Source organism: Pristiophorus japonicus, chromosome 5 (genome assembly GCF_044704955.1).
Source record: "Pristiophorus japonicus isolate sPriJap1 chromosome 5, sPriJap1.hap1, whole genome shotgun sequence".
In the NCBI taxonomy this organism is placed as follows: domain Eukaryota; kingdom Metazoa; phylum Chordata; class Chondrichthyes; family Pristiophoridae; genus Pristiophorus; species Pristiophorus japonicus.
The window spans coordinates 114,530,465-114,554,782 of NC_091981.1; the positions used below are offsets into that span (position 1 = coordinate 114,530,465).

General features: G+C 43.8%; 1 protein-coding gene across 6 annotated transcripts in view; it reads left to right on the forward strand.

Moving 5' to 3' along the window:
- Nucleotides 1–24,318, forward strand: part of nek10 (NIMA-related kinase 10) — a 436,136-nt gene that overhangs the window by 89,169 nt on the left and 322,649 nt on the right. For all 6 annotated transcript variants that reach the window (XM_070880873.1, XM_070880874.1, XM_070880876.1 and 3 more), the window contains exons 5-8: nucleotides 1,121–1,219; nucleotides 13,058–13,142; nucleotides 20,005–20,046; nucleotides 20,146–20,224. In XM_070880873.1, the coding sequence (XP_070736974.1) occupies nucleotides 1,121–1,219; nucleotides 13,058–13,142; nucleotides 20,005–20,046; nucleotides 20,146–20,224 (305 nt within the window). The remainder of the gene's footprint in view (nucleotides 1–1,120; nucleotides 1,220–13,057; nucleotides 13,143–20,004; nucleotides 20,047–20,145; nucleotides 20,225–24,318) is intronic.

Genomic DNA, 24,318 nt, shown 5'->3' on the forward strand with positions numbered 1-24,318 from the left:
TCTATTAAAGACATGTGACCCCGTTTATGGAATGACATGGCTCACAGTCTGTATCAAACTGATGCAGTGGGTGTCAATTGTCTCAATTGGGTACCATACACTAAGTTCTAAATAATTAGAAATGAAAAGAGAAATAGTCACACGTATGGTCCCACAGTATCCTGGAGCACTGTTGCACAATACCACAAAGTCCTAGGATGAAGTTTACTTTCCTGTATTTTGCTGCATTCTAGGTTTAGCATCAATGTCGAGCATGAAATGAAATGAAATGAAAGTCAGCTGCCCTGAGGGGGAGAGAGTGATTAGGCAGGAGAACCTCCTGGTGGTCCACTTGAGCAGTGCTTGTGGTAGCTTGGGAGGAGGTTGGCTGGAAGAGGTGCATGACTTGGTAAGACAACATACTGGAGAAAAATGAGGGAGATGAAATTTGAGCGTAACTTAAAAGATACTTGGGGGGGGGGGGGGTGGTGGGGGGTTGGATTTGTATGTACTCTGCTGTTAATTCAGAATACAGAGATTCTGCTTGGGACCATACCATAAAATTGGATGAATAGAAAATGTTCATCCAGTAACCTTATTGAACACCTAAAGGTGAATTTGTAAATGGATACCTTACCCGTGATGGTGAATTCTAGGCTATTGTTTATATTCAGCAAACATAGTGGAAAACAGTGAATCTAGCCTATTCTGTAAGTAAGTTAAACTGGTTATTCCATTGCCCTTATGAGGATAATTTTAATTTAAAATAATTTGATTAAATTTAATATAATTAAAAGGGAATTATCCGAGGCACAGAGTCTGGTTATAGGAGCTACCACTCCCCTCAGAACTGGCCACACTCATCAAAATATTCCAAAATGGTGATAAATACAGGGCTGGAATATTACTACATTGAAGCAGCTTAAATATTTAGCTCTTTGACTGCACAGACAAAAAAATAGATCTTGTTGCCAAATTCGTTATTACCTACTATACAGAAAGGGATGCTTCCCTTGCTACTTCAATTTTGTGCAGCATTCTTTAAGAGTGGTACTACCAATATAAAGTTTGAAAATGGCAGATTTGCTGGAGAGAGAGTTTATTTCCTCTTATTTTTTTTCTTTCTATTCCTTCACTGCAGTGTCAATTATAAGAATGAAAGAAAGTTTAGTTGTCATCCTCATCAGAAACTCTTTTTGGAGATTTTCACTGCACTGGTAAAGCAGAGACTTGTGTGCAGGTAGGAATGAATCCTGTGCTATGAATTCCTATGCTAAACCATTGTGGAAATGTATAGGTATCTTTTTGCAAAGCTTTAACCCAATATATTTTGCTGAAGTAAACTGCATTATGTATTCAATTAATATGCTAAACCAAGAAGCAAATAACTAGTGATTTGGTAAATCTACAGACTTGTGATCTGGGTGCCGTGGCTATTATCAGCGGCCAGTGGCCAGCGTTGTGTATCCAGCTGCCAAGGATTTTTATTTTCGTTCTTGCATGAGCTGTATTATGCAATAGGGTAACTGTTCTCCATTTTCTTTTAATAAAGCTATTTTACTGTTTGGGTGAAGCAAATAATGATACTGTATCAGGTTTTGATTTTCCTCATTGCAAATACAGATATGACCAAAATGTGATCAGCAGACATTACCACTGAATTCTGAATATGAAGTGATACATTTGAAATAATTCACCAGATTTTTCTCTGGATACTACAGGTTCAAAAATATATTACCTTAAATAAAATAAAAAGAAAAAAAACACAAAAAAGGAGTTAGTTATAACGATCATCTGCAGCTGGAGCAAAAAAGCAGGAGTTTATTTATTGTTTGAAAAAAAATGTTCAATCGTTGATATTCTATTGAGTTAACGGAGATAGCTACGTATAATTCCTGATGTCTTTGAAGTAAAAATGACAGAATATTCACACATACAAAACAAAATACCAGACCCATCTGTGCTCCATCATACCTTTCAGGCAATGCCCCAGACGACTCCATCACCAGCCAACGGTATGTCTTGTCCAACCGACAGGACAGATGAACTAAAGGCGGCAGTACATTGGTATACAGTTGGGAGGGAATGGTCTTGGGAGTCCTCAACATTGACTCCGGACCTCATGAAGTCTCATGGCTTCTGGTCAAGCATGGGCAAGGAAATTTCCTGCTGATTACCACCTTCTGCCCTCGTTCTGCTGATGAGTCAGTACTCCTCCATGTTGTACACCATTTGGAAGAAGCACTGAGGGTAGCAAGGGCACAGAATGTACTCTGGGTGGGGGATTTCAATGTCCATCGCCAAGAGTGGCTTGGTAGTACCACTACTGACCGAGCTGGCAGAGTCCTAAAGAACATAGCTGCCAGGCTGGGTCTGCAACAAGTGGTGAGAGAACCAACACGAGGGAGAAACCTACTTGACGTTGTCCTCACCAATCTACCTGTCGCAGATGCATCTGTCCATGACAGCATAGATAGCAATGATCACCGCACCGTCCTTGTGGAGATGAAGGTTCGTCTTCACACTGAGGATACTCTCCATCATGTTGTGTATCACTTACACCGCGCTGAACGGGATAGATTCAGAACAGATCCAACAACTTAAAACCGTGCATCCATGAGAGGCTGTGGGCCATCAGCAGCAGAATTGTACTCCACCACAATTTGTAACCTCGTGGAAATCTCTCACTCTACCATTACCATCAAGCTAGGGAACCAACCCTGGTTCAATGAGGAGTGCAGAAGAACATGCCAGGAGAAAGTCCCAGCCCTGGAAAGTTACCGCCCCTGTCATATATGTATACTCTGTGTATATACTATGTTGGTACCACTAGAGGGTGCAACTGTAGGAAGCCCAGGCAGGAGCTGTATAAAAGGCTGGTCACCACGCAGTGAAGGGACTCTGTCGTTACAGTAAAGAGACTAAGGTCACGGCAGTTCAAGCACAGCACTAGGCCTCGTGGAGTTATTCTACAGATAAGTAGAGACATATTACTGTCGACGAGTACAGATCACGGACTTACACGCAGAGATGGCTGCCGTTGGTAGTTTAGAAAAGTTTACAGAGGGTGAAGCCTTTAATCGGGTTTCACTGGCCATGTATCGCTTCTACACACACTGCTGCACCGAGGGCCAGAATTTAGCGTAATATGTCGCTGACCGAAGAAGGCTCGCTGAACCATGCGAATTTGGCGAACTCCTCAACAATGTTTTGCGGGACGATTTTGCGACAGGACGGGACGTGAAGCAGACCATCACCTTAAGCCAGGCGTTCATGACCTCAACGTTGAGATTCTCCCAGAGTCAAAACTCACTGGCAAGTACTGTGCAGAAAATAACTGTTGATCAAAGAATTAGTCCGACTCCGAGTCCATCAAGGGGTGTAAATGTAACCATCAGGCCCGTCTGTGTCGATTAAGACACTGTGTGCAAAGGCTGCGGCCAAAAGGGCCACCCACAACGAATGTGCAGAATAACTGCGACTCAAAACGTGGCAGAGGAGTCGGCAGGAGGTTTCCGATCCAGCAAGGATCATAAAGTACAAGCTAGAGAGGCGACTCAGCCTGAGGAAGCAATGCACGGGGTGCACACCTTCACTACCAAAAGTCCCCCCATGATGATGAAAGTCAAGAAAAATGGCATTCCTGTTTCCATGGAGTTGGACACGGGGGCAAGTCAGTCACTTATGAGCCAGAAGGCATTTGAGAGGCTGTGGGGCAACAAAGAACAAAGACCCAAACTGAGTCCGATTCAGACAAAGCTGCGCAATTACACCAAGGAACAGATCCCAGTTATCGGCAGTGCGAACGTAAAAGTATCCTATGATGGAGGGATACACGAATTGCCACTGTGGGTTGTACCAGGCACCGGGCCAACGCTGCTTGGCAGAAGCTGGATGGGGAAGATTCGGTGGAACTGGGAAGATGTCAAAGCACTATCTTCAGTGGACGATGCTTCCTGTGCTCAAGTGCTGAGCAAGTTCTTATCCTTATTTGAACCAGGCATCGACAACTTCACAAGCGCCAAAGTGCAGATCCACTTGGTCCCAGAGGCACAGCCTGTTCATCCCAAGGCTTGAGCGGTCCCTTACATGATGAGGGAGAAAGTGGAGATCGAATTGGACAGGGAATTATATCACCAGTCGAATTCAACGAATGGGCCAGCCCGATTGTTCCGGTATGAAAGAGCGATGGCACGGTCAGAATCTGCGGTGACCACAAGGTAACGATCAACTGAGTTTCATTACAGGACCAGTACCCGCTACCCAAAGCCGATGATCTCTTTGCAACATTAGCAGGGGTACAGGCGTTCACCAAGCTGGATCTAACCTCCACTTACATGACTCAGGAGCTGGCTGAGTCGTCGAAAAAATTAACGTGCATTAATACACACAAGGGACTGTTTTTGTATCACAGGTGCCCATTCAGGATCCGCTTAGCTGCAGCCATCTTCCAAAGGAACATGGAGAGTCTGTTGAAATCGGTTCCACGCACCGTTGTATTTCAGGATGACATTCTAATCACTGGTCGCGGCACAACCTGCAAGAGGTTTTAAGTTGACTAAACAGTCGGACTCCGGCCTAAACGATCCAAGTGTGTCTTCCTAGCGCCAGAGGTAGAATTCCTGGGGAAGAAGATTGCGGCAGACGGCATCAGACCCACGGACTCAAAGACAGAGGCCATCAAGAATGCACCCAGACCACGAAATGTAATGGAGCTGCGCTCATTCGTGGGACTCCTCAACTATTTTGGTAACTTTCTTCCAGGGTTGAGCACCTTGCTTGAACCGTTGCACAAGTTGCTACGCAAGGGAGACGACTGGGTTTGGGGTCAAAATCAAGAGGCCACCTTCAAAAAGGCCAGAAACTTGCTGTGTTTGAACAAGTTGCTTGTATTGTATGACCCAGGTAAACGTCTAGTTTTAGCATGTGACACATCGTCGTATGGTGTCGGGTGTGTTTTACAGCAAGCAAATGTAGTGGGCAAACTCCAACCGGTTGAATATGTATCTAGAAGTCTATCAAAGGCCGAAAGACCCTACAGTATGGTCGAGAAGGAGGCTGTGTCTGTGGGGTAAAAAAAAAATGCACCAGTATTTGTTCGGACCCAGCTTGGAATTCAATGAATTCATGACCCGCAGTGGCATCAAGCATGTCAGGTCTGCCCTGTTCAAGCCCGCATCCTACAGCCAAGCGGAGCGGGCAGTCCAGACCATAAAGCAGAGCTTGAAACGCGACACGGAAGGCTCCTTACAAACCCGCCTATCCCGGGTGCTGATCAATTACAGGACGCGACTCCACTCGCTTACCGGGGTCCCTCCTGCGGAGCTACTAATGAAACATACACTCAAAACCAAGCTTTCCTTAGACCACCCTGACCTTAACGATCAGGTGGAAACCAGGCGTTATCGGCAAAACATGTACCATGATCGCGCGACTGTATCACGCGACATCACTGTAAACGACCTGGTCTTTGTGCTGAATCACGGTCATGGCCCTAAATGAGTCACTGGCACTGTTTTAGCCAAGGAGGGGAATAGAGTGTTTGTTTGTTAAACTGCTTAATGGACAAACGTGCAGAAAGCATTTGGACCAGACCAAATTGCAATTTACAGGTAACCAGGAACTACCGGGAGAGGACCTTTCCTTCAGCAATCCACCCACACACACCCAATCAGCAACAGACCTAGCTGCCAACCACGAGGGTGATCCCACCATCTCCAACAGTTCAGTCAGACCAACAGCGCTGCAAGACAGCAGTGGCCTGACCAACTCACCCATGCCAGAAGTGACACTCAGACGATCAACCAGGGATCGCCTCAACCTGTAACTAACTCGCATCAAAGGCTTGGGGGGGAATGTTATCATACATGTATACTCTGTGTATATACTATGCTGGTACCACTAGAGGGTGCAACTGTGGAAGACCCAGGCAGGAGCTGTATAAAAGGCTGGTCACCATGTGGTGAAGGGACTCTGCCATTACAATAAAGAGACTAAGATCACAGCAGTTCCAGCACAGCACAAGGCCTCGTGGAGTTATTTTACAGATAAGTAGAGACATATTAGCCCCCAATTGGGGAGGTCAATTTTGGGGCTTTAATCTTTAACACACACAGGTCTTCCCTTTTCTGGCAGAGTCTCTATTGGAATTTCTACCCTGAAAAAATACCCTTACCAATTCATTGGCAAGTTTTTTGATGCTATGGTCCGTAAGGGAGTAGCCTCTGGATACCTGGTCGCATAATCAACTATTATTAGAATATACTGGCATCCCTTGTCAGACCTTTCCAAAGGCCCCACCAGGTCTATAGCAATTCAGTCGAAGAGTACTTCGATTATGGGTAGGCAGACTACCGGATCATGGAGAGGAGGTTTAGGTCCTGCCAATTGACATTCTAGACAGGAATTACAATAGCACTTGTTTATAAACCGCTGGCTAAAAAAAAGTGTAAGATTTTCTCCTGGGTTTTTCTACCAAGCTGTCTGCCCAACATGTGTTTATGGGCCAGATCTAATACTAGCCATCGAAAGGGATTTGGAACCAATAGTTGTTCTACCTCGACCACGTGCTCTGGCCACCCTGTACAACAAATTATTCTCAAGTAAGGCCCAAACCTTTTTAATTTACTTTCTACCAGGTGTCCATTAACAGATGTCACTTTGGTTTTCACGTTCTGAAAAGCCGGGTCATTAGCCTGTTCCTATTTGAAATATGTCATGGGAAACCCCTCGAGGGAGTCTTCCCTTCTCCCATTCTCCCTCTATATCAGACAGTGGTGCTCTATTTGTGGAAGGGGTCTCGAGATAATTTAAAATCGTCATGACCTGTTCTCTAGCTCCGAGCTTTATCCCGCCTCCGCTCTCCTTTAGATTTTAGTTTCTTCCCACTTCCCTGAAATAGGTCAGAGTCCACAAGGGAAAATTGAGCAAATCTCTCATTAGTGTCAGTGTCTGACATAGGTCTATTCTGAGCCTAGTTTTTAAACAATGGCTTCAAATTCCAGAAGATCCCTTCTGAGGATAACCGGTTGAGGGTGGCCTGGAACTACGGTAATGGCCTGACTTTTCCCATCATACTCTAAAGTTACTGTAGTAGTGGGGTAATACCACACCCATTTTGGACCCATGAAGTAACTGGGAAGGTAGGACCAGATTGGCAGTTACCAAGGTCACAGTGGTACCGGCATCGGTCAGTGAAGTGGCCTCTTTACCGTTTAACTTTTTGGGCTTTAAAAAACAACTGGAGGCCTCCACATGGCTCCCGGTTTGCACTATGCCAATCAAATAATCCTCCCCAGAGGCTGGGTTCTGCGTTCCCAGACTACAGTCTATAGATTCCCCATGATCAGAACATTGTCTTGCAAAATGCCCCAACCTTATCACAATTAACATTTTTAACTTGGTTATCAAAGAAGTTACAATGTCCCTTCGCAGCTTCTTGCTGCACTTCAGCATCCTCCCCAGTTTTACAAGGATCTCCGCATTTCTTCGGACTAGAAAGGAACCATAGAGTCCTGGAGAGAACGTCTCCTCAATTGTGAGCCAATTCCTCCACTACAGCCACCAACTCCTGGGTGTCCACCGTCTCTCCTTGTCAGACGCATTTCCTGGTGTTCAGGGGTAGTGCTCGAATGAACCAGTCCATGACGACCAGCTCCATAATCCTCGCTGGGTGATTTGTTTTTGGCTGCAACCATTGCTGGGCCAGGTGTATCAGGTCATACATCTGTGATCTTGGGAGGGTTTCCCCACCACATAGGCCCAGGCCTGGACTCTTACCATGGAGGTTACTCCATTACGGGCCAAGATTTTCTCCTTACATAGAAACATAGAAACATAGAAAATAGGTGCAGGAGTAGGCCATTTGGCACTTCTAGCCTGTACCGCCATTCAATGAGTTCATGGCTGAACATGCAACTTCAGTACCCCATTCCTGCTTTCTCGCCATACCCCTTGATCCCCCTAGTAGTAAGGACTTCATCTAATTCCTTTTTGAATATATTTAGTGAATTGGCCTCAACAACTTTCTGTGGTAGAGAATTCCACAGGTTCACCACTCTCTGGGTGAAGAAGTTTCTCCTCATCTCGGTCCTAAATGGCTTACCCCTTATCCTTAGACTGTGACCCCTGGTTCTGGACTTCCCCAACATTGGGAACATTCTTCCTGCGTCTAACCTGCCTGAACCCATCAGAATTTTAAACATTTCTATGAGGTCCTCTCTCACTCTTCTGAACTCCAGTGAATACAAGCCCAGTTGATCCAGTCTTTCTTGATAGGTCAGTCCCGCCATCCCGGGAATCAGTCTGGTGAACCTTTGCTGCACTCCCTCAATAGCAAGAATGTTCTTCCTCAGGTTAGGAGACCAAAACTGTACACAATACTCCAGGTGTGGCCTCACCAAGGCCCTGTACAACTGTAGCAACACCTCCCTGCCCCTGTACTCAAATCCCCTCGCTATGAATTCAGTGTTGAGCATTCATCGGGTCCAAGTCGAAGTTTGCCTTTTGGGCATTTCCAACAAAAAAAATATTCTTTTGGCCACATTTTTTGCTTGACACATCACTTGTAAACCAGAAGGTACAACTCTCATCTTTTGAAATACCAAATAAGGCTGCGGGTCTGTCCCATTGGATCCTCTCATCATATTCTGGATCTTGGCCTCATTTCTTTCCATTTTCACCATAATAATCTAATTTGTTTCTTCTTGGAGTTCTAGATTCTTGTTAATCTGCTCCTGTTGTGCCAATGTGGCCTGCATGCACGCTCTCAGCATTTCTTCCATGGTGGTGTGTCTTGGCCTTTCTCAGAGTGCCAAAATCATACTCCTGACCAATGTTCGCTCTAATTTTTTTTGGCGCTGTGCAGCCCCTTTAACAGGCTGCGCGACCCATTCAAAATTCCATTTAAAAGCCGGTGGGCCAGTGCGCACGACATTCAGAGCATTGCGCGGTCGTGCGGGCGCACAGCTTAAAAGGAACATTGCTCCTAACACCATGTGTAACGAGCTGAAGCACGGTGAGGACCCAGTGGCCAATTAGACATGCAGACTAAAACTTAAAACAAGAAGTTTATTCACCCACGGCAGTTGTATCTTTAAGTGCAGCAACGAACAAGACAGTAACAGATTACTTTGCATCCTACAAATTATTCTCCATCTTACAGATTACGCTCCATCCTAGAGAAGCTGGAGTTGTTCTCCTTGGAGCCGAGAAGATTGAGAGGAGATTTGACAGAGATATTCAAAATCATGAGGGGGCTGGACAGAGTAGATAGAGAGAAACTCTTCCTATTGGTAGAAGGGTCGAGAACCAGAGGGCACAGTTTTGAGGTAATTGGCAAAAGATCCAAAGACAACGTAAGGAAAAACAATTTCACACAGCGAGTGGTTAAGATCTGGAATGCACTGCCTGAAAGGGTGGTAGAGGCAGACTCAATATTATCTTTCAAAAGGGAGTTGGATAAGTATCTGAAGGAAAAAAAAATTGCAGGGCTACGGGGAAAGGGCAGGGGAGTGGGACTAGCTGAGAGTTGGCATGGGCTCAATGTGCCAAATGGAATTCTTCTGTGCTGCAACCATTCTATGATTCTATGAAATTCTTACTCTCAGTTCCTTCCTCTTTCCAACTGAACTATTTCCCTGCCTTTTATCCTTACAGGCTGGGAGTTATTCCTGATTCAAAGCTATTCAGGCCAACAATTTCTCAATTTCTTAATTTCTTAATACTATCTTGCCTTGGTCTTTCTGACATTTTATAACTTAAAGTTGTACCCGTATCACAGATAAATAGCTTACACCACAAAATTAAAAGTCTTCTCTCGCAGCTGGTGGTAACAAACCTAAGTGAAATGATTTTGGACAAGCTCGGCACAGTTGCTACTAAATTGACAATGCTATTCAGGGGCACAAATGCAAAATAAAACTAGAAAATGCTGGAAGTACTAAGCAGGTCAGGCAGCATCTGTGGCGAGAGAAACAAATTAATGTTTTAAGTTGACAACCTTTCATCAGAACTGGAAAAAGTTAGAGATATAACAGATTTTAAGTAAGTAAAGAGGCAAGAAAAGGGGGAGGAGAGGAAAGAATAAAAGAGAAGCTCTGTGATAGGGTGGAAGACAGGAGAGAATAAATGACAAAAGGGATGATGGTGCAGGCAAAAGGGGATGGTAATGGGACAAGTAAAGTGTCGAGAGGAGTTGTAAATGGGAATAGCAGAATCATTACCAATAGCCGCTGTCTGTAAAAATGGGGGCAGAGGTTATGATTTGAAATTGTTGACTTCAGTGTTGAGTCAGGAAGGCTGTAAAGTGCTTAATTGAAAGATGACGTGCTGTAACTCGAGCTTACTTTGAGCTTCAATGGAACAATGTAGGAGACCGAGGACAGAGAGGTCGGAGTGAGATGGAGAATTAAAATGGCAAGGGACCAGAATCTTGGGGTCATGCTTGTGGACTGAATGGAGGAGACCACATTGTGAGCAATGATTACAATATACTAACTTGAACGAAGAACAAGTAAATTGCTGTTTCATCTGGAAGGAGTGTTCGAGGCCCTGAACGGTGCAAGCACAGAAGATGCAACACTTGGGTTAACAACCAGTGGGGTACTTGTGTCCAGTGGGTGTGGGTGACCCACTGCTCATTGTATGGGTTGTGGGAGCCCTTATAACCCTCCGCTGTATAGGACTAACCACCCTATTGGCTAGTTATGGCCATGAAAGGAGTGTTCACGTTGCGGCCTGTCAGACTGTTAATCAGCCTGCGAATCCTTCCACATTGTCCTCCAGGGGAAGAGTGACAAGATAGGACATGATGATGATCACGCTGGAGATGGTGGAGGATGATCTGTTGAATGTGGAGGCTGGTGAGTTGGAAGGTGAGGTCCAGGGTAGTCCTATTGTCGTTTTGGGAGGAAGGGGGATGGATGTGAGCCGAAGTGCAGGAAATGGGATGGACATGGTCGAGGGTCCTGTCAACCACGCTGGAGGGGAATCCTCAGTTGAGGATTATTGGAAGCACTTGTATGGAATTTGGCATCATCAGAACAGATGCGACGGAGACATAGAAACTGGGAGAATGGAATAGAATCCTTACAGCAAGCAGAGTGGGAGGAAGTTTAGTCAAGGTAGCTGAGAGTCAGTGGGTTTATAGTGGATATTGGTCAAAAGTCTATCGCCGAAATGGAGATGGAGAAGTTGAGGAAGGGAAGGGAAGAGTCGGAGATGGACCTGTGAAGGTGAGGGAAGGTTGGAAGTTGGAGGCTAAGTTGATGCAGTTTTCTAGTTCGAGGCAAGAGCAGGAAGCAGCACCAATACAGTCATCAATGTACTGGAAAAAGAGGTGAAGGAGGGGACCTGAGTAAGACTGGAATAAAGAATGTTCCACATAGCCCAAAAAAAGGCAGACATAGCTTGAACCCATATGGATTCCTTTTATTTGGAGGAAGTGAATGGAGTCAAAGGAGAAGTTGTGCAATGTGAGAACAAGTTCCGCTAGGTGGAGGAAGGTGGTGGTGGATGGGAACTGGTTGGATCTCTGTTCTAGGAAGAAATGGAGGGCCCTCAGGCAGTCCTGTTGGGGGATGGAGATGTAGAGGAATTGGACGTCCATAGTGAAGAGGAGACTGTTGAGGCCAGGAAACTGAAAACTGTTAAAGTGGCGCCGGGCGTCGGAAGAGTCACAAATGTAGGTGAGAAGAAACTGTACAAGATGAGGGGCAAGAACTAGCTGAAATGATGGTTATATCAAGGCAATTCTGTTTGTGTATCTTTGGAAGGAGGTAGAAACAGTCTGTGCAGGGATGGGGGACTGAGGTTGGAGGCCATGGAGGGAAGATCGCCAGAGGATATGAGGTCAGTGACAGTACGGGAATTGGTGGCTTGATGTTTGGTGGTGGGGTCATGGTCTGGGGGAGGTTTGATGTATATCATAGAGTTGACGTTCAGCCTCTGCAAGGTACAGGTTGGTTCGCCAAACAACAACTGGTCAACTGGTTTAATGACAATATTAGGGTTGGATCTGAGAGAATGGAATGCTGCATGTTCAGAAGGAAGTAGGTTCGAGTGAGTGAGGGGAGCAAAGAAATTGAGACAGGTGACATTCGGCAGCAGTTCCCAATGAAAAGATCAAAAGAGGGTAAGAAGGAGGAGGTCCAGATGGAACGAGAATTCTGAAGATGGGAGAAAGGATCCGCTGTGCGGGGGAAGTCTCCTGGCCAGAGAAATTGGCGCAGAGGCAAAGGTGACGGAAGAAGATATTAGCGTAGTGCCGAGCTCAATATTCATTAAGGTGATGAAGCTGAGGCCTTTGCTGAGGACTGATCGTTCGGGGTCAGAGAGGATAGAGAAAGCATGGCAAAGGGTGAGATTGGAAGGAGGGAAGGGGGTCAGAGGAAAGTGAAGGGAACAAAGGATCCAGAGGGGTGTTGGTGTCCAAGAATTGTTGAAGCTTGCAAAACCTTGACACATGAAAGGAAGAAAAAAAGTTTTGTTAAAGCACCAGATGAGGCGAAGGATGAATTGGTACTGTGGACTAGGACAACTTTGAGATAGTGAGTCGGTGCTGCGAAGAGAGAGGTAGAGAGCGTGCATGTGGTATCGCATGGCGTTGAGCGTGGCATTAAGTGTGTGAATGTTGATTTCATGCAGGGATGGGGGGGGGCCAGGGTTTAGAACAGAGTAAGAGGAAACTTTGTATCAAATCCATTTCATTGATGAGCTTATGGGCAGAAAAAACTGTTGATGACCTGCAAATGCCCAAAATAATTTTCCAGACAAGGGAGATCAGTGGAGAGCATGAGGGGAGGGTGGAGGGGAAGGTTCAAAATGGTTTGCTTGTTTTCAAACCTTAGCAATTTTTCTTGCAAGAAATGTAGCAAGAATATTTATTCCAATCTATAAACTATGCAGCAGTAGGAAAAAGAAAACTTGGTATTGATTGGCAAATGGTCAGAAATCTGTTACGCCCTCTGATAATGAATTTATAAATTCGAATTGTTTTCTCATGTACATTGAAAATGCCTTGTTAACATAACACCTGCAGTTGAATTTGTAACTGGTTATGGTATCTTTTCTGTTACAGAGAGTGGGTGGACCGAGTTCCGCCTGCTAATTTTCTCCGGGTATTAATCTGTCTGAGGTTAATAATGAGGGATCCATTTTATCAGGTTTGTACAATAAGCAATGCACTTTTACCTTTTGTTAACTCTTTCAACTTGTGTGTTTCGTAAGTGATTTATGTAAATATGAACATTTGAAGATTTCTTGCTGTTACGGTAATATTAGTAATTTGAAGATAATCGCATTATTTGTTATCGCGCCTTCTCGTTCTACTTACTATGTAAGTAATGTGCTACTTACTGGCCTCTGACTGCTGCTGATGTTTAAAACGACTAGGTGGTGGTGTGGTGTGTCATCAAAATTTGCCTTTACTTAAAAAAAAAGAATTATTTGGTGGAGCTTTGCTCTGGTTGCTTTTATTTCATTTATTTTTACCATTTTTGAATATATCATAAGATTGAATGAGTCAGAGCACACGCCTGAAAAGGAACCCAACTGATTTTCCTTCTATTTAAATGAATGGAAGAAAGTTGGGGCAGTTTCCCTTATGCAGCAATTTGGCTGGGCACGGACTCATGCAAATCTCTACTAATGAGTCTAAGATAAGTTGATTGACTCTTATTGTCTCACCATGAGCCATGATATTCTACAATCTAGTCTGTCTAGCTTTTATACACATCTTCAAAGCCTGACTGACTAATAAATAAACTCCTTGGCCTAGAAATTTGATAACCTTGACCCACGGTAGATTTAACACCTGCCTGTAAAAAGAGCGCAGGCAACACTGTTATTTTGGTGCTGCCTGATTTAAATAAGCGCAGCACAGAACTTACCTCGCAACACGCTATTTCAGGTGATAAGATCTGCAGAAGGCCGAACGGGGGTCTAATTTATCTGTGCAGCGTTATCAGGAAATTGCGATTTATAAATGTGAAGTGCGTTGTTTTTGGTTATGTTTCTCATGTTTTGTAGGTTCTAATTTCTAGGCCTGAGTCTCAGTATATGGCTGTAAAGAAAATGTTAAACCTGCGTGAACCCACTTTCATTTAAAACACGGCAGTCAAATGTAACTCCCATATCCATTCTGTGGAAAAATTGGGCCCCGACAATGTCCTGGCTATCGTGCTGAAGACTTCTGCTCTAAAACAAGTGGCGCCTCTAGCCAAGCTGTTCCAGTGCAGCTACAACACTGGCATCTACAATGTGGAAAACTGTCCAGGAATGTCCTGTCCACAAAAAGCAGGACAAATCCAATCCGGCCAATTATTGTCCCATCAGTCTATTCTCAATCATCAGAAAAGTGTGGAAAGTATCAAGCGGCACTTACCCCACCAAAAGTCTGCTCACTGATGCTTAGTTTGAGTTCTGCCAGGTACACGTAGCTCCAGATCTCATTACAGCCTTGGTCCAAACATGGACAAAAGAACTGAATTCCAGAGGTGAGGTGAGAGTGACTGCCCTTAACATCAAGGCAGCATTTGACCAAGTGCGATATCAAGGATCGCTAGTAAAATTGAAGTCAATGGGAATCAGGGGGAAAACTCTCGACTGACTAGAGTCATACCTAGCACAGAAAGATGGTTGTGGTTGTTGGAGGTCAATCATCTCAGCCCCAGGACATTGCTACAGGAGTTCCTCAGGGCAGTGTCCTAGGCGCAACCATCTTCAGCTGCTTCATCAATGACCTTCCTTCTATCAAAAGTTCAGAAGTGAGGATGTTCACTGATGATTGCACAGTGTTCAGTTCCATTTGCTACTCCTCAGATAATGGAGCATGCAGCAAGACCTGGATGACATTCAGGCTTGGGCTGATAAGTGGCAAGTAACATTGGCACCACACCAGTGCCAGGCAATGACTATCTCCAACAATGAAGGTTAGGTTTTTGCCCCACACATGTTCACATCTTACCTATGACATTTTGCTCTGTGAGGGCAGGGCAGTAGGCACTTCTTAGACTTGCCTCATTACATCGAGGTACAACTTTGGAAGTGAGTCTGGGTGCTCTGCCTGTGGTTTGCAGACCCGGCACTAAGTGGCGTGTCAGGCAATTGAGATAGTTAAGAAGCTGCTTAAAGCTATTTAAGAAGCATTTTACCAAGTCCTAACCATTTTACCAGGTTTTATGAGGTTCCCATCCCTCGGGATCACCTTTGGAACTATGTCGGATTCTCAACAACTCTGGATTGGTTTGACTAGTTGACAACTGCAGAAGTGGTATAAAAGCTACCATTTCACAGCTGTTCAATTTCCAATCTTAGAAGCTGGAGCCTTCAGGATTTGGAACACGCTTTTCAGCTTTATGGAGATTTGAAGTGTTCCCCATCCAGTTGAATCTCTCACCACTGATAGATTGCTTCTATCAGCATTGGTACCCTTCAAAAAAATTTCACCGTGGTCATCAGAATCCCATCACGATCAGCCCCAACACCAACATCACTATGAACACCAGCATCACCAACAACAACACCAAACTTCTCTGCAATCACCTGATGCTACACAGGACACAGGGCATTAGCCCCCCGAGCACATTGCTGCACGGGCACCAAGAATGGCCTCACTATGGCCAGATTTACTTCAGTTGACGCTGCACACCCAGGCTGCCACATGATGCGCCAGGATGGCAATATCCCACACCAGCTCCATAAAGCATCTCTACAATGCCAAAGCCATTCCTTTTGCATTTTTCACCAATGGGGAGGGGGGCTACCGTTATGTCTCACCATTCACTGCAACTCACTAAGCCACTTCCAAAGGCGCAGAGCTGTCCAAGAGGCAAAGTGCTGAAATAAAGATTTCAATGTTTGACAACACATTAGCAGAAACTTTACATCACATTGGCGATAACACCCAAGTGCCTACCCTGGTGTGGTGTTAGTTGGTATGATTGGACAAGGATGAGGGTAAGCGTGAGGGGTGGCTAGTGAGATGGGGATGTGATAATGTAGATAGAGAGCGAGGGATGGGTGGAGGTGCAACGTAAGTTGGTGTAAGTAAGGACGTGCAGGAGCAGGGTAGGGAAGGCAGAGTGATGGGGATGTGATGAGTGGCACAGCAGGATGAGATTGAGTGTAGTTTTGTAGTAACATTTTATGATCCACTGAGATCATTGAAAGGTTTGCGCTACTGCTTGTGCCCTTCTGTACAACATGCAACCAGACTGCGTTGAAGTCCTGGGGAGGTCACTTCCGCCCTTTGGAAGGGTAGAGAACCTCCCTACGTGCTGTGACTCCCTCCATAAGCATCTGGAGGGAGTGATGGGAGAGCCTGGGTGCAGCCGTGCACCTTTGTGCAGTGCTTGTCTGTATTTGCAGCAAATCAATGCTGCAGAATACTGACAGCACAACAGTCAAAATGTATGTGGGCATGGTCCCTTTAAGGAAACCGGCTGATGATGCGTCATCAAACCCGCTTCCTTTTAATTGGCTGGGAACTTCGCAGGGCAGGCAAAACAAGCCCCAGTCACACAAAATCACTTGGATAGAGTGGGCTGCAACCAGGAGTGAGGTTTCAGCACGCAGTCGAAGTCGCCCGCCTCGCTCACGACCCGGTTTGAAAGATCGCGGCCTGAATGATTGGAAGTAGCAGTAGTGTTGGTTGATGACCAATTTGCTGGTAGAGGCAAGATGCTCATATTCACATCCCCTCAAACATTCTATAGATCCTAGCGGGACTGCTTTCAAATGGAGATTGTTAAACAACAGCAATGTAATATTGTCACTTGTTTTCTTGCACATGATATTGGAAGGTGATTTAGGTAGTTCGGAGAAATCCAAGATCCAGGTATGTATTGCATTTCCTACATGGGATGATGTCGCCAAGCAATAGTTGTCAACACTGCTGTCTACCATTATGCACACCGACCGAGAGTTTCCTCTCCATTTGCAACCAGATATACTCGTAATCTGGGTGTAAACAAATTACGTAGCTTAAAAGATCGCAGAATTTTGGGCGTGAATTACACGCGCAGCTACAATACACCCAGGTTTCCTCAAATCTGTTATGTCTGTCCATTAAACCCTCTGTCCAAACAAATCTCCACCCACAAAACTAGCCCAGCACCAACTCTCAAATGTGAGTATCCTCCAATTCCGCTCGTTTGGACGGGTCTCGCAGCATTGTGACCTGATGCAAGTGCAGCAGGAAACAATCATTTTTATTTTTTTACAATTGCAATTTTCTGAGCATTTAAAAAAATATATCCTCACTTGAGATCTGCTCTGTGTTTTCTGTTTCTTTGGATGGGTTTTTGTGGCAGAAGTATGCTGTATTAAAAATTGAAAGGCTTCTCCTATTGCAGGTTCCTAAACATGCCATGCATGGATACTGGTTAAATGAGTTGAAATTTTCATATTTAAAGAAGTTGTTTTTGGTGTAGGGTTGGCACTTTTGTTGCGCTTTGATCATTTACGCTGATTTACGCCCATTTTAAGTTCTAATGATATTGGGAGGATACTTAGGCACAACTTGACATCAGTAAAATGGGCACAACATTGGACAAATTTCCAGGTTGTGCCCAAGGAGGAAATTTCAAGCCATTTTGAGCTTAAATGATTTTCCCTCTTTCATAGGATCAGGAGTGGGGTTGTTCGTGATTATTTTACAGTGTTCAGCTCCATTGACAGCTCCTATCTTGAAGCAGTCAATGTTAGCCTCTGAAAAAACATAGTGTGAGGATTGAACTACATGCAAAGAATTAGAAAGATGAGCCTGTGCTAGTTAATCTGATATCCTTCAGCTTCTCTCACTTGATGCACATAAAATTAACTCAAAACTCACATAGTAAAATATTCTAAGTCACTTCACAGAAGTGTAATTGGAGATAAATGGATGCCAAGCCAAAGAAGGAGTAATTAGAAACATAGAAAATATATGCAGGAGTTGGCCATTCGGCTCTCCGAGCCTGCACCACCATTCAATAAGATCATGGCTGATCATTCATCTCAGTACCCCATTCGTGCTTTCTCTCCATACCCATTGATCCCTTTAGCCTTAAGGGCCATATCTAACTCCCTCTTGAATATATCCAATGAACTGGCATCAACACCTCTCTGCGGTAAGGAATTCCACAGGCTAACAACTCTCTGAGTGAAGAAGTTTCTCCTCATCTCAGTCCTAAATGGCTTACCCCTTATCCTTAGACTGTGTCCCCTGGTTCTGGATTTCCCCAACATCGGGAACATTCTTCCTGCATCTAACCTGTCCAGTCCTGTCAGAATTTTATATGTTTCTATGAGATCCCCTCTCATCCTTCTAAATTCCAGTGATTACAGGCCCAGTCGATCCAGTCTATCCTCATATGTCAGTCCTGCCATCCTGGGAATCAGCCTGGTGAACCTTCGCTGCACTCCCTCAATAGCAAAAATGTCCTTTCTCAGATTAGGAGACCAAAACTGAACACAATATTCCAGGTGAGGCCTCACCAAGGCGCTGTACAACTGCAGCAAGACCTCCCTGCTCCTATACTCAAATCCCCTAGCTATGAAGGCCAACATACCATTTGCCTTCTTCATCGCCTGCTGTACCTGCATGCCAACTTTCAATGACTGATGTATCATGACACCCAGGTCTCATTGCACCTCCCCTTTTCCTAATCTGCCGCCATTCAGATAATATTCTGCCTTCCTGTTTTTGCCACCAGTGGATAACCTCACATTTATCCACATTATACTGCATCTGCCATGCATTTGCCCACTCACCTAACCTGTCCAAGTCACCCTACAGCCTCTTAGCATCCTCCTCACAGCTCACACTGCCACCCAGCTTAGTGTCATCTGCAAACGTGGAGATATTACACTCAATTCCTTCATCTAAATCATTCATGTATATTGTAAATAACTGGGGTCCTAGCACTGAGCCCTCCGGCACCCCACTAGTCACTGCCTGCCATTCTGAAAAAGACCCGTTTATCCTGACTTTCTGCTTCCTGTCTGCCAACCAGTTCTCTATCCACGATCGTACATTACCCCCAATACCATGTGCTTTAATTTTGCACACCAATCTCTTGTGTGGGATCTTGTCAAAAGCCTTTTGAAAGTCCAAATACACCACATCCACTGGTTCTCCCTTGTCCATTCTACTAGTTACGTCCTCAAAAAATTCCAGAAGATTTCCCTTTCATAAATCCATGCTGACTTGGACCGATCCTGTTACTGTTTTCCAAATGCGCTGCTATTTCATCTTTAATAATTGATTCCAACATTTTCCCCACTATTGATGTTGAGAGGAGTGACTAAACGTTTGGTCGAAGATGTGGGTTTTTAAGCAGGAGAGGGAGGCAGAGAAATTTAGGAAGGGAATTGCAGAGCATAGGAACTAGACAGCTGTCGGCATAGTAGCCAATGGTGGGCCGAAGGGAGGGGGGTGGGGTGGGGCGGAATGATGCACAAGAGGCCAGTCAGAGAAAGGCAGAATTCTTGGAGTTGAAGGAGGTTAGAGATAGAGTGGGGTAAGAACAAGAAATAAAAGTTAGATGCATCTATTCATCACCCACTTAACCATTAATTTTTGCCCATTGTATTTTGTTACATGCTCCTACTGTCTTAGAGCCTTCTTTCTTTTACAAACAGTAGTTCTTGCTCAATCGAAGTTTCAAACAACTACTTTTAATGCACATAACGCAAAGTAAGATCATGTAATACATCTTTTAGCTCTTCAACTCCCAACTGCTCTCAACCCCTTCCCCTGAATCTCCCCTTTAATGTTCACCTGCCTGGCGCAAGTCTCCTCCCACACTAGGTGCAATTATCTTTAAAGGAGTGGTTCTTAAAGGGACCATGCACTTCCTCAGGGATCGGATCCCTCATCCGTAGCTGCCCTCAATCATCCTGCTATTTTTAATATCAACCAATACACTTTGTAAATGTACTGTGAATTTAGATGTGACCGGGATTTGTCGCACCCAGTCCAACCAGCTGTCTCCCAACATAACGGAGTGAACATTCACATGTTGGTGGTCATTTTTATTTCAGAAAATTTTCAATGAACTTGGAGGGGTTGAGAACTTAGCACAGGTATGTCTTCATGGTTAATAACATTCCCCACTTTAAATCTATTCACAGTTTGTCATTTTTCAAATGTTTTATATCATTGCATCTTTTCTTGCTGTGTAGTATACGGAAACAGTGGCACATGGCTATCTTGGATATGGAGGACAGCAGTTTGTTGTTGACAGATTGGTCACTGTTACATGTAAGTTAAACTCATTTAACTGCAAGTAAATAATGAAACATCAAAGGGTTCAATTATTCAATATTCATGATTTCGCCCCCCCCGCCTTATTTTTTGTCAGATCGGCTCTTGATAGAAAATCTTATCTCCGAGTCAGAAGGTTATAGATTCAAGTCCCACTCCAGAACTTGAGTACATATCTAGGCTGACAATTGAGTGTAGTACTAATAGAGTGTTGCATTGTCTGAGGTGCCGTCTTTTGGATTAGATGTTAAACTAAGGTCCTGTCTGCCTGTTCAGGTAGATGTAAAAGATCACTGGCATGTGGTTACATTATTGGACTAGCAGCCAAGAAGTTGAGAGTCCATAACCCACAATTTCAGGTTTGGAAATTGAATTCAATAAATCTGGTAATTTGTGGGCTGATACTGGATAAAATGACCATGAAAACTGCCAGATTGTTGTTTAAAAACTAAATTGATACACCAATGTCCTTCCGGAAAGAAACCTGTCACTCTGATGTGGTCTGGCTCACATGCAACTGCAGCCCCACACTATGTGATTAAATTTGAATGCCCTTTGGGCAATGAGGGATGCACAATAAATACTGCCTTGCCACATTGCAAGGATGAATTATTTTTTATTTTTTGACGAAAAGTAGGGAATTCTGCTGATGTCCTGGCTAACATTCATCATTCAACCAACATGACCAATACACATTAACTGGGCATTCATCACACTGCTATTTGTAGGAGCTTGCTATATATAAATTGTCTGTTTCATTTGCCTATGTAACAACAGTGATTACATTTCAAAGTAATTTGTTAGCTGTGAAGCTCTTTGGGATATCCTAAGAATTTGAAAAGTACCACATATTGCAAGCCTTTATTTTGTTATATTTTTATCCATTAGTCCTATTAATGCCATTTACATTTGCATAGAGGAATGGGTTTCTTGCAAAAGCAAAATACTGTAGCGGCTGAAAATCTGAAATAAAAACAGAAAATGTTGGAAATACTCAGCAGGTCAGGCAGCATCCGTGGAAAGAGAAACTGAGTTAACGTTTCAGGTCAATGGCCTTTCGTCAGAACTGGAAAAAGTTAGAGATTTAACAAGTTTTAAGCAAGTGCAAGGGCAGGGAAAATGGGGAGGGGAGGAAAGAACAAAATGGAAGGTCTGTGATAGGGTGGAAGGCAGGAGTGATTAAATGACAAAATGTATGATTGATCAAAGTGAAAGGCGATAGTCATGGGACCAGTAAAGAAACAAAAGATGGGTCTGGAAGAGGTGTAAATGGGTATAACAGAATCATCAACGGGTGCCATCTGTTTAAATGATTTTTCTTTTTATAAAAAAAAATATATATATTTGTGTCAGTCTTCTTCATAGGAACATAGGAACGAACAGGAGTAGGCCATTGAGCCTGTTCGCTATTCAATGAGATCATGGCTGATCTGAGAGCTAACTCCGTATACTCGCCTTTGACCCATACCCCTTAATACCTTTGGTTAAAAAAAGCTATCAATCTCTGATTTAAAATTAACAATTGATCTGGCATCAATTGCCGTTTGCGGAAGAGAGTTCCAAACTTTTACCATCCTATGTGTACAGGAGTGTTTCTTAATTTCACTGCTCAAAGGTCTGGTTCTAATTTTTAGACTACTGCCTGTGGGACTAGCTGAGGTGCTCTTGCAGAGAGCTGGCACAGGTTCGACGGGCCAAATTGCCTTCTTCCGTGCTGTAACCATTCTATGATTCTAGACCATGTCCTCTAGTCCTAGACTCACCACCAGCGGAAATAGTTTCTCTGTATCTACACTATCTGTTCCCCTTAATATCTCAAACTTTTGAGATCCCTTAACCTTCTAATTTCTAGGAAATACAACCCTAATGTCTGTAATCTCTCCTTGTAAATTAACCCTTGCAGTCCGGGTATCATTCAGGTACACATATACTGCACTCCTTCCAAGGATAAGATGTGGTACCTAGAACTGCTTACGGTACTCCAGGTGTGGTCTAACTAGGCTTTTGTATAGCTGCAGCATAACCTCTACCCCCTTGTATTGTAGTCCACTAGATATAAAGGTCAGCATTCCATTAGCCATTTTGATTATTTTCTGTACCTGTTCATGAGATTTTAATGATCTGTGTACTTGGACCCTCAAGTCGCTTTAGATTTCCACTGTTTTTAACTTTTCACCATTTAGAAAGTACCCTGTATTCTCCTTTTTATTTCCAAAGTGGACGACCTCACATTAGCCTACATTGAATTCCATTTGCCATAGTTTTGCCCATTCATTTAATCTATCGATATCCCTTTGCAATTTTATGCTTTCATCTACACTGCCTACAACTGCCGCCTATCTTTGTGTCGTTGACAAGTTTGGATATATGACTTTCTATGCCATAAGTCGCTGAGAGCATGCAGAAATCAAGCGCAGGCAGTGGAAAGAGCATGCGGCAAACCAGTCGCACCCACCCCTTCCCTCAACGACTGTCCCACTTGTGGCAGAGTCTGTGACTCTTGTATTGGACTGTTCAGCCACCAAAGAACTCACTTCAGGAGTGGAAGCAAGTCTTCCTTGATTCCGAGGGACTGCCTGTGATGATGATGATAATACATACAGTGAATAGTTAAGGCTCCAACACAGATCCCTGTGGGACACCACTAGTCACATCCTGCCAAATTGAGTACATACCCATTATCCCTACTGTCTGTCTCCTGCCACTCAGCTAATTTCCTAACCAGGTCAATAATTTGCTCTCAATTCTGTGTGCTTCTACCTTGGTTAACAATCTCCATGTGGGACTTCACAAATGCCTTCTGGAAGTCCATGTAAATAACATCCATAGACATCCCCATGCCCAGTACTTTAGTCATCTCCTCAAAATATTCAACCAGATTTGTCAGGCATGACCTACCTTTCACAAATCCATACTGGCTCTCTCTGATCAACTGAAAATGTTCGAGGCGTTCAGTCATCCTATCCTTAATTATAGACTCTAGCAATTGCCTGACAACAGATGTTAGGCTAACTAGTCTATAATTCCCTGGTTTTCCTGTCTTGCCATTCTTAAATAGTGGAATGACATGCGCAATTTTCCAATCTAAAGGAAAGGTTCCTGAATTGAGAGAACTTTGGAAGATTATTGTTAGGGCATCTGAAATGTGCTCACCTATTTCCTTTTAAATTCTGGGATGGAAACCATCTGGGCCTGGGGACTTGTCAGTTAGGCTGTTAACTATATCTGGCTCATTATGCATTACTAAATCTAAATCTAATATGGCATGCACCCATGTTGCCTCTAGGACATATTGTCGTAGAAAATTATCTCGGACACACTCAAGAAATTCACTATTTGACACGTGCTAGTCTGCTTATCCCAATCTATATGAAAGTTGAAATCCCCCATTAAAACCACTCTGCTATTACTACTCGCTTGCCTAATCTCTGCATTTATACAATCTAGCACTTCACAGCTGTTAGCAGGGTCCTATACTCAACTACCACTAAAGTCTCAAATCCTTTCCTATTAATTCTACTTCAGAGCTCAGACTAAACTATCTACTGACTTCTCATTACATACCGTTTGTATATTTTGTTTCTTAATTTAAGTTTGGAATTTGGAGATTTTAAGCATGAAGTGTCTAGTTCTAATTAGCAGGAATATAGTTTTCTCTGGTGATTAAGCAATAATCAGAATGGGTCATAAGCAGCCAACTTCCAAAATTTTGTTTCTAATTTTGCCTGCAGTTTGTGCATTTAAAAATGGGGTTTGCATTCTACTTAAAAATGGGACACAGCAGAATTCGCACTTGCAAGCCACAGCATCAGATCTTCTCTGGAATCCACTACACTATCATCCGAACAAAGTGTGATCTGTGGCATCTGGACAAATGCAGAATATGTGATGCACATTATCTATATAATTAAAAGGTTTCCACATGTCTTTGGGAAATTGTTTTGTTTATTTATATGGAAGCTAAGCATGCTGCTTGATCAAATTCTCATTGACAAAAAAGGAACCAATTACATCTCAGATAAAGAAAAGTTCCAAGTTCTTTGAACAGTTATGCTGATTCTTTGCCTACCTCACAATATACCCCTAAAAAT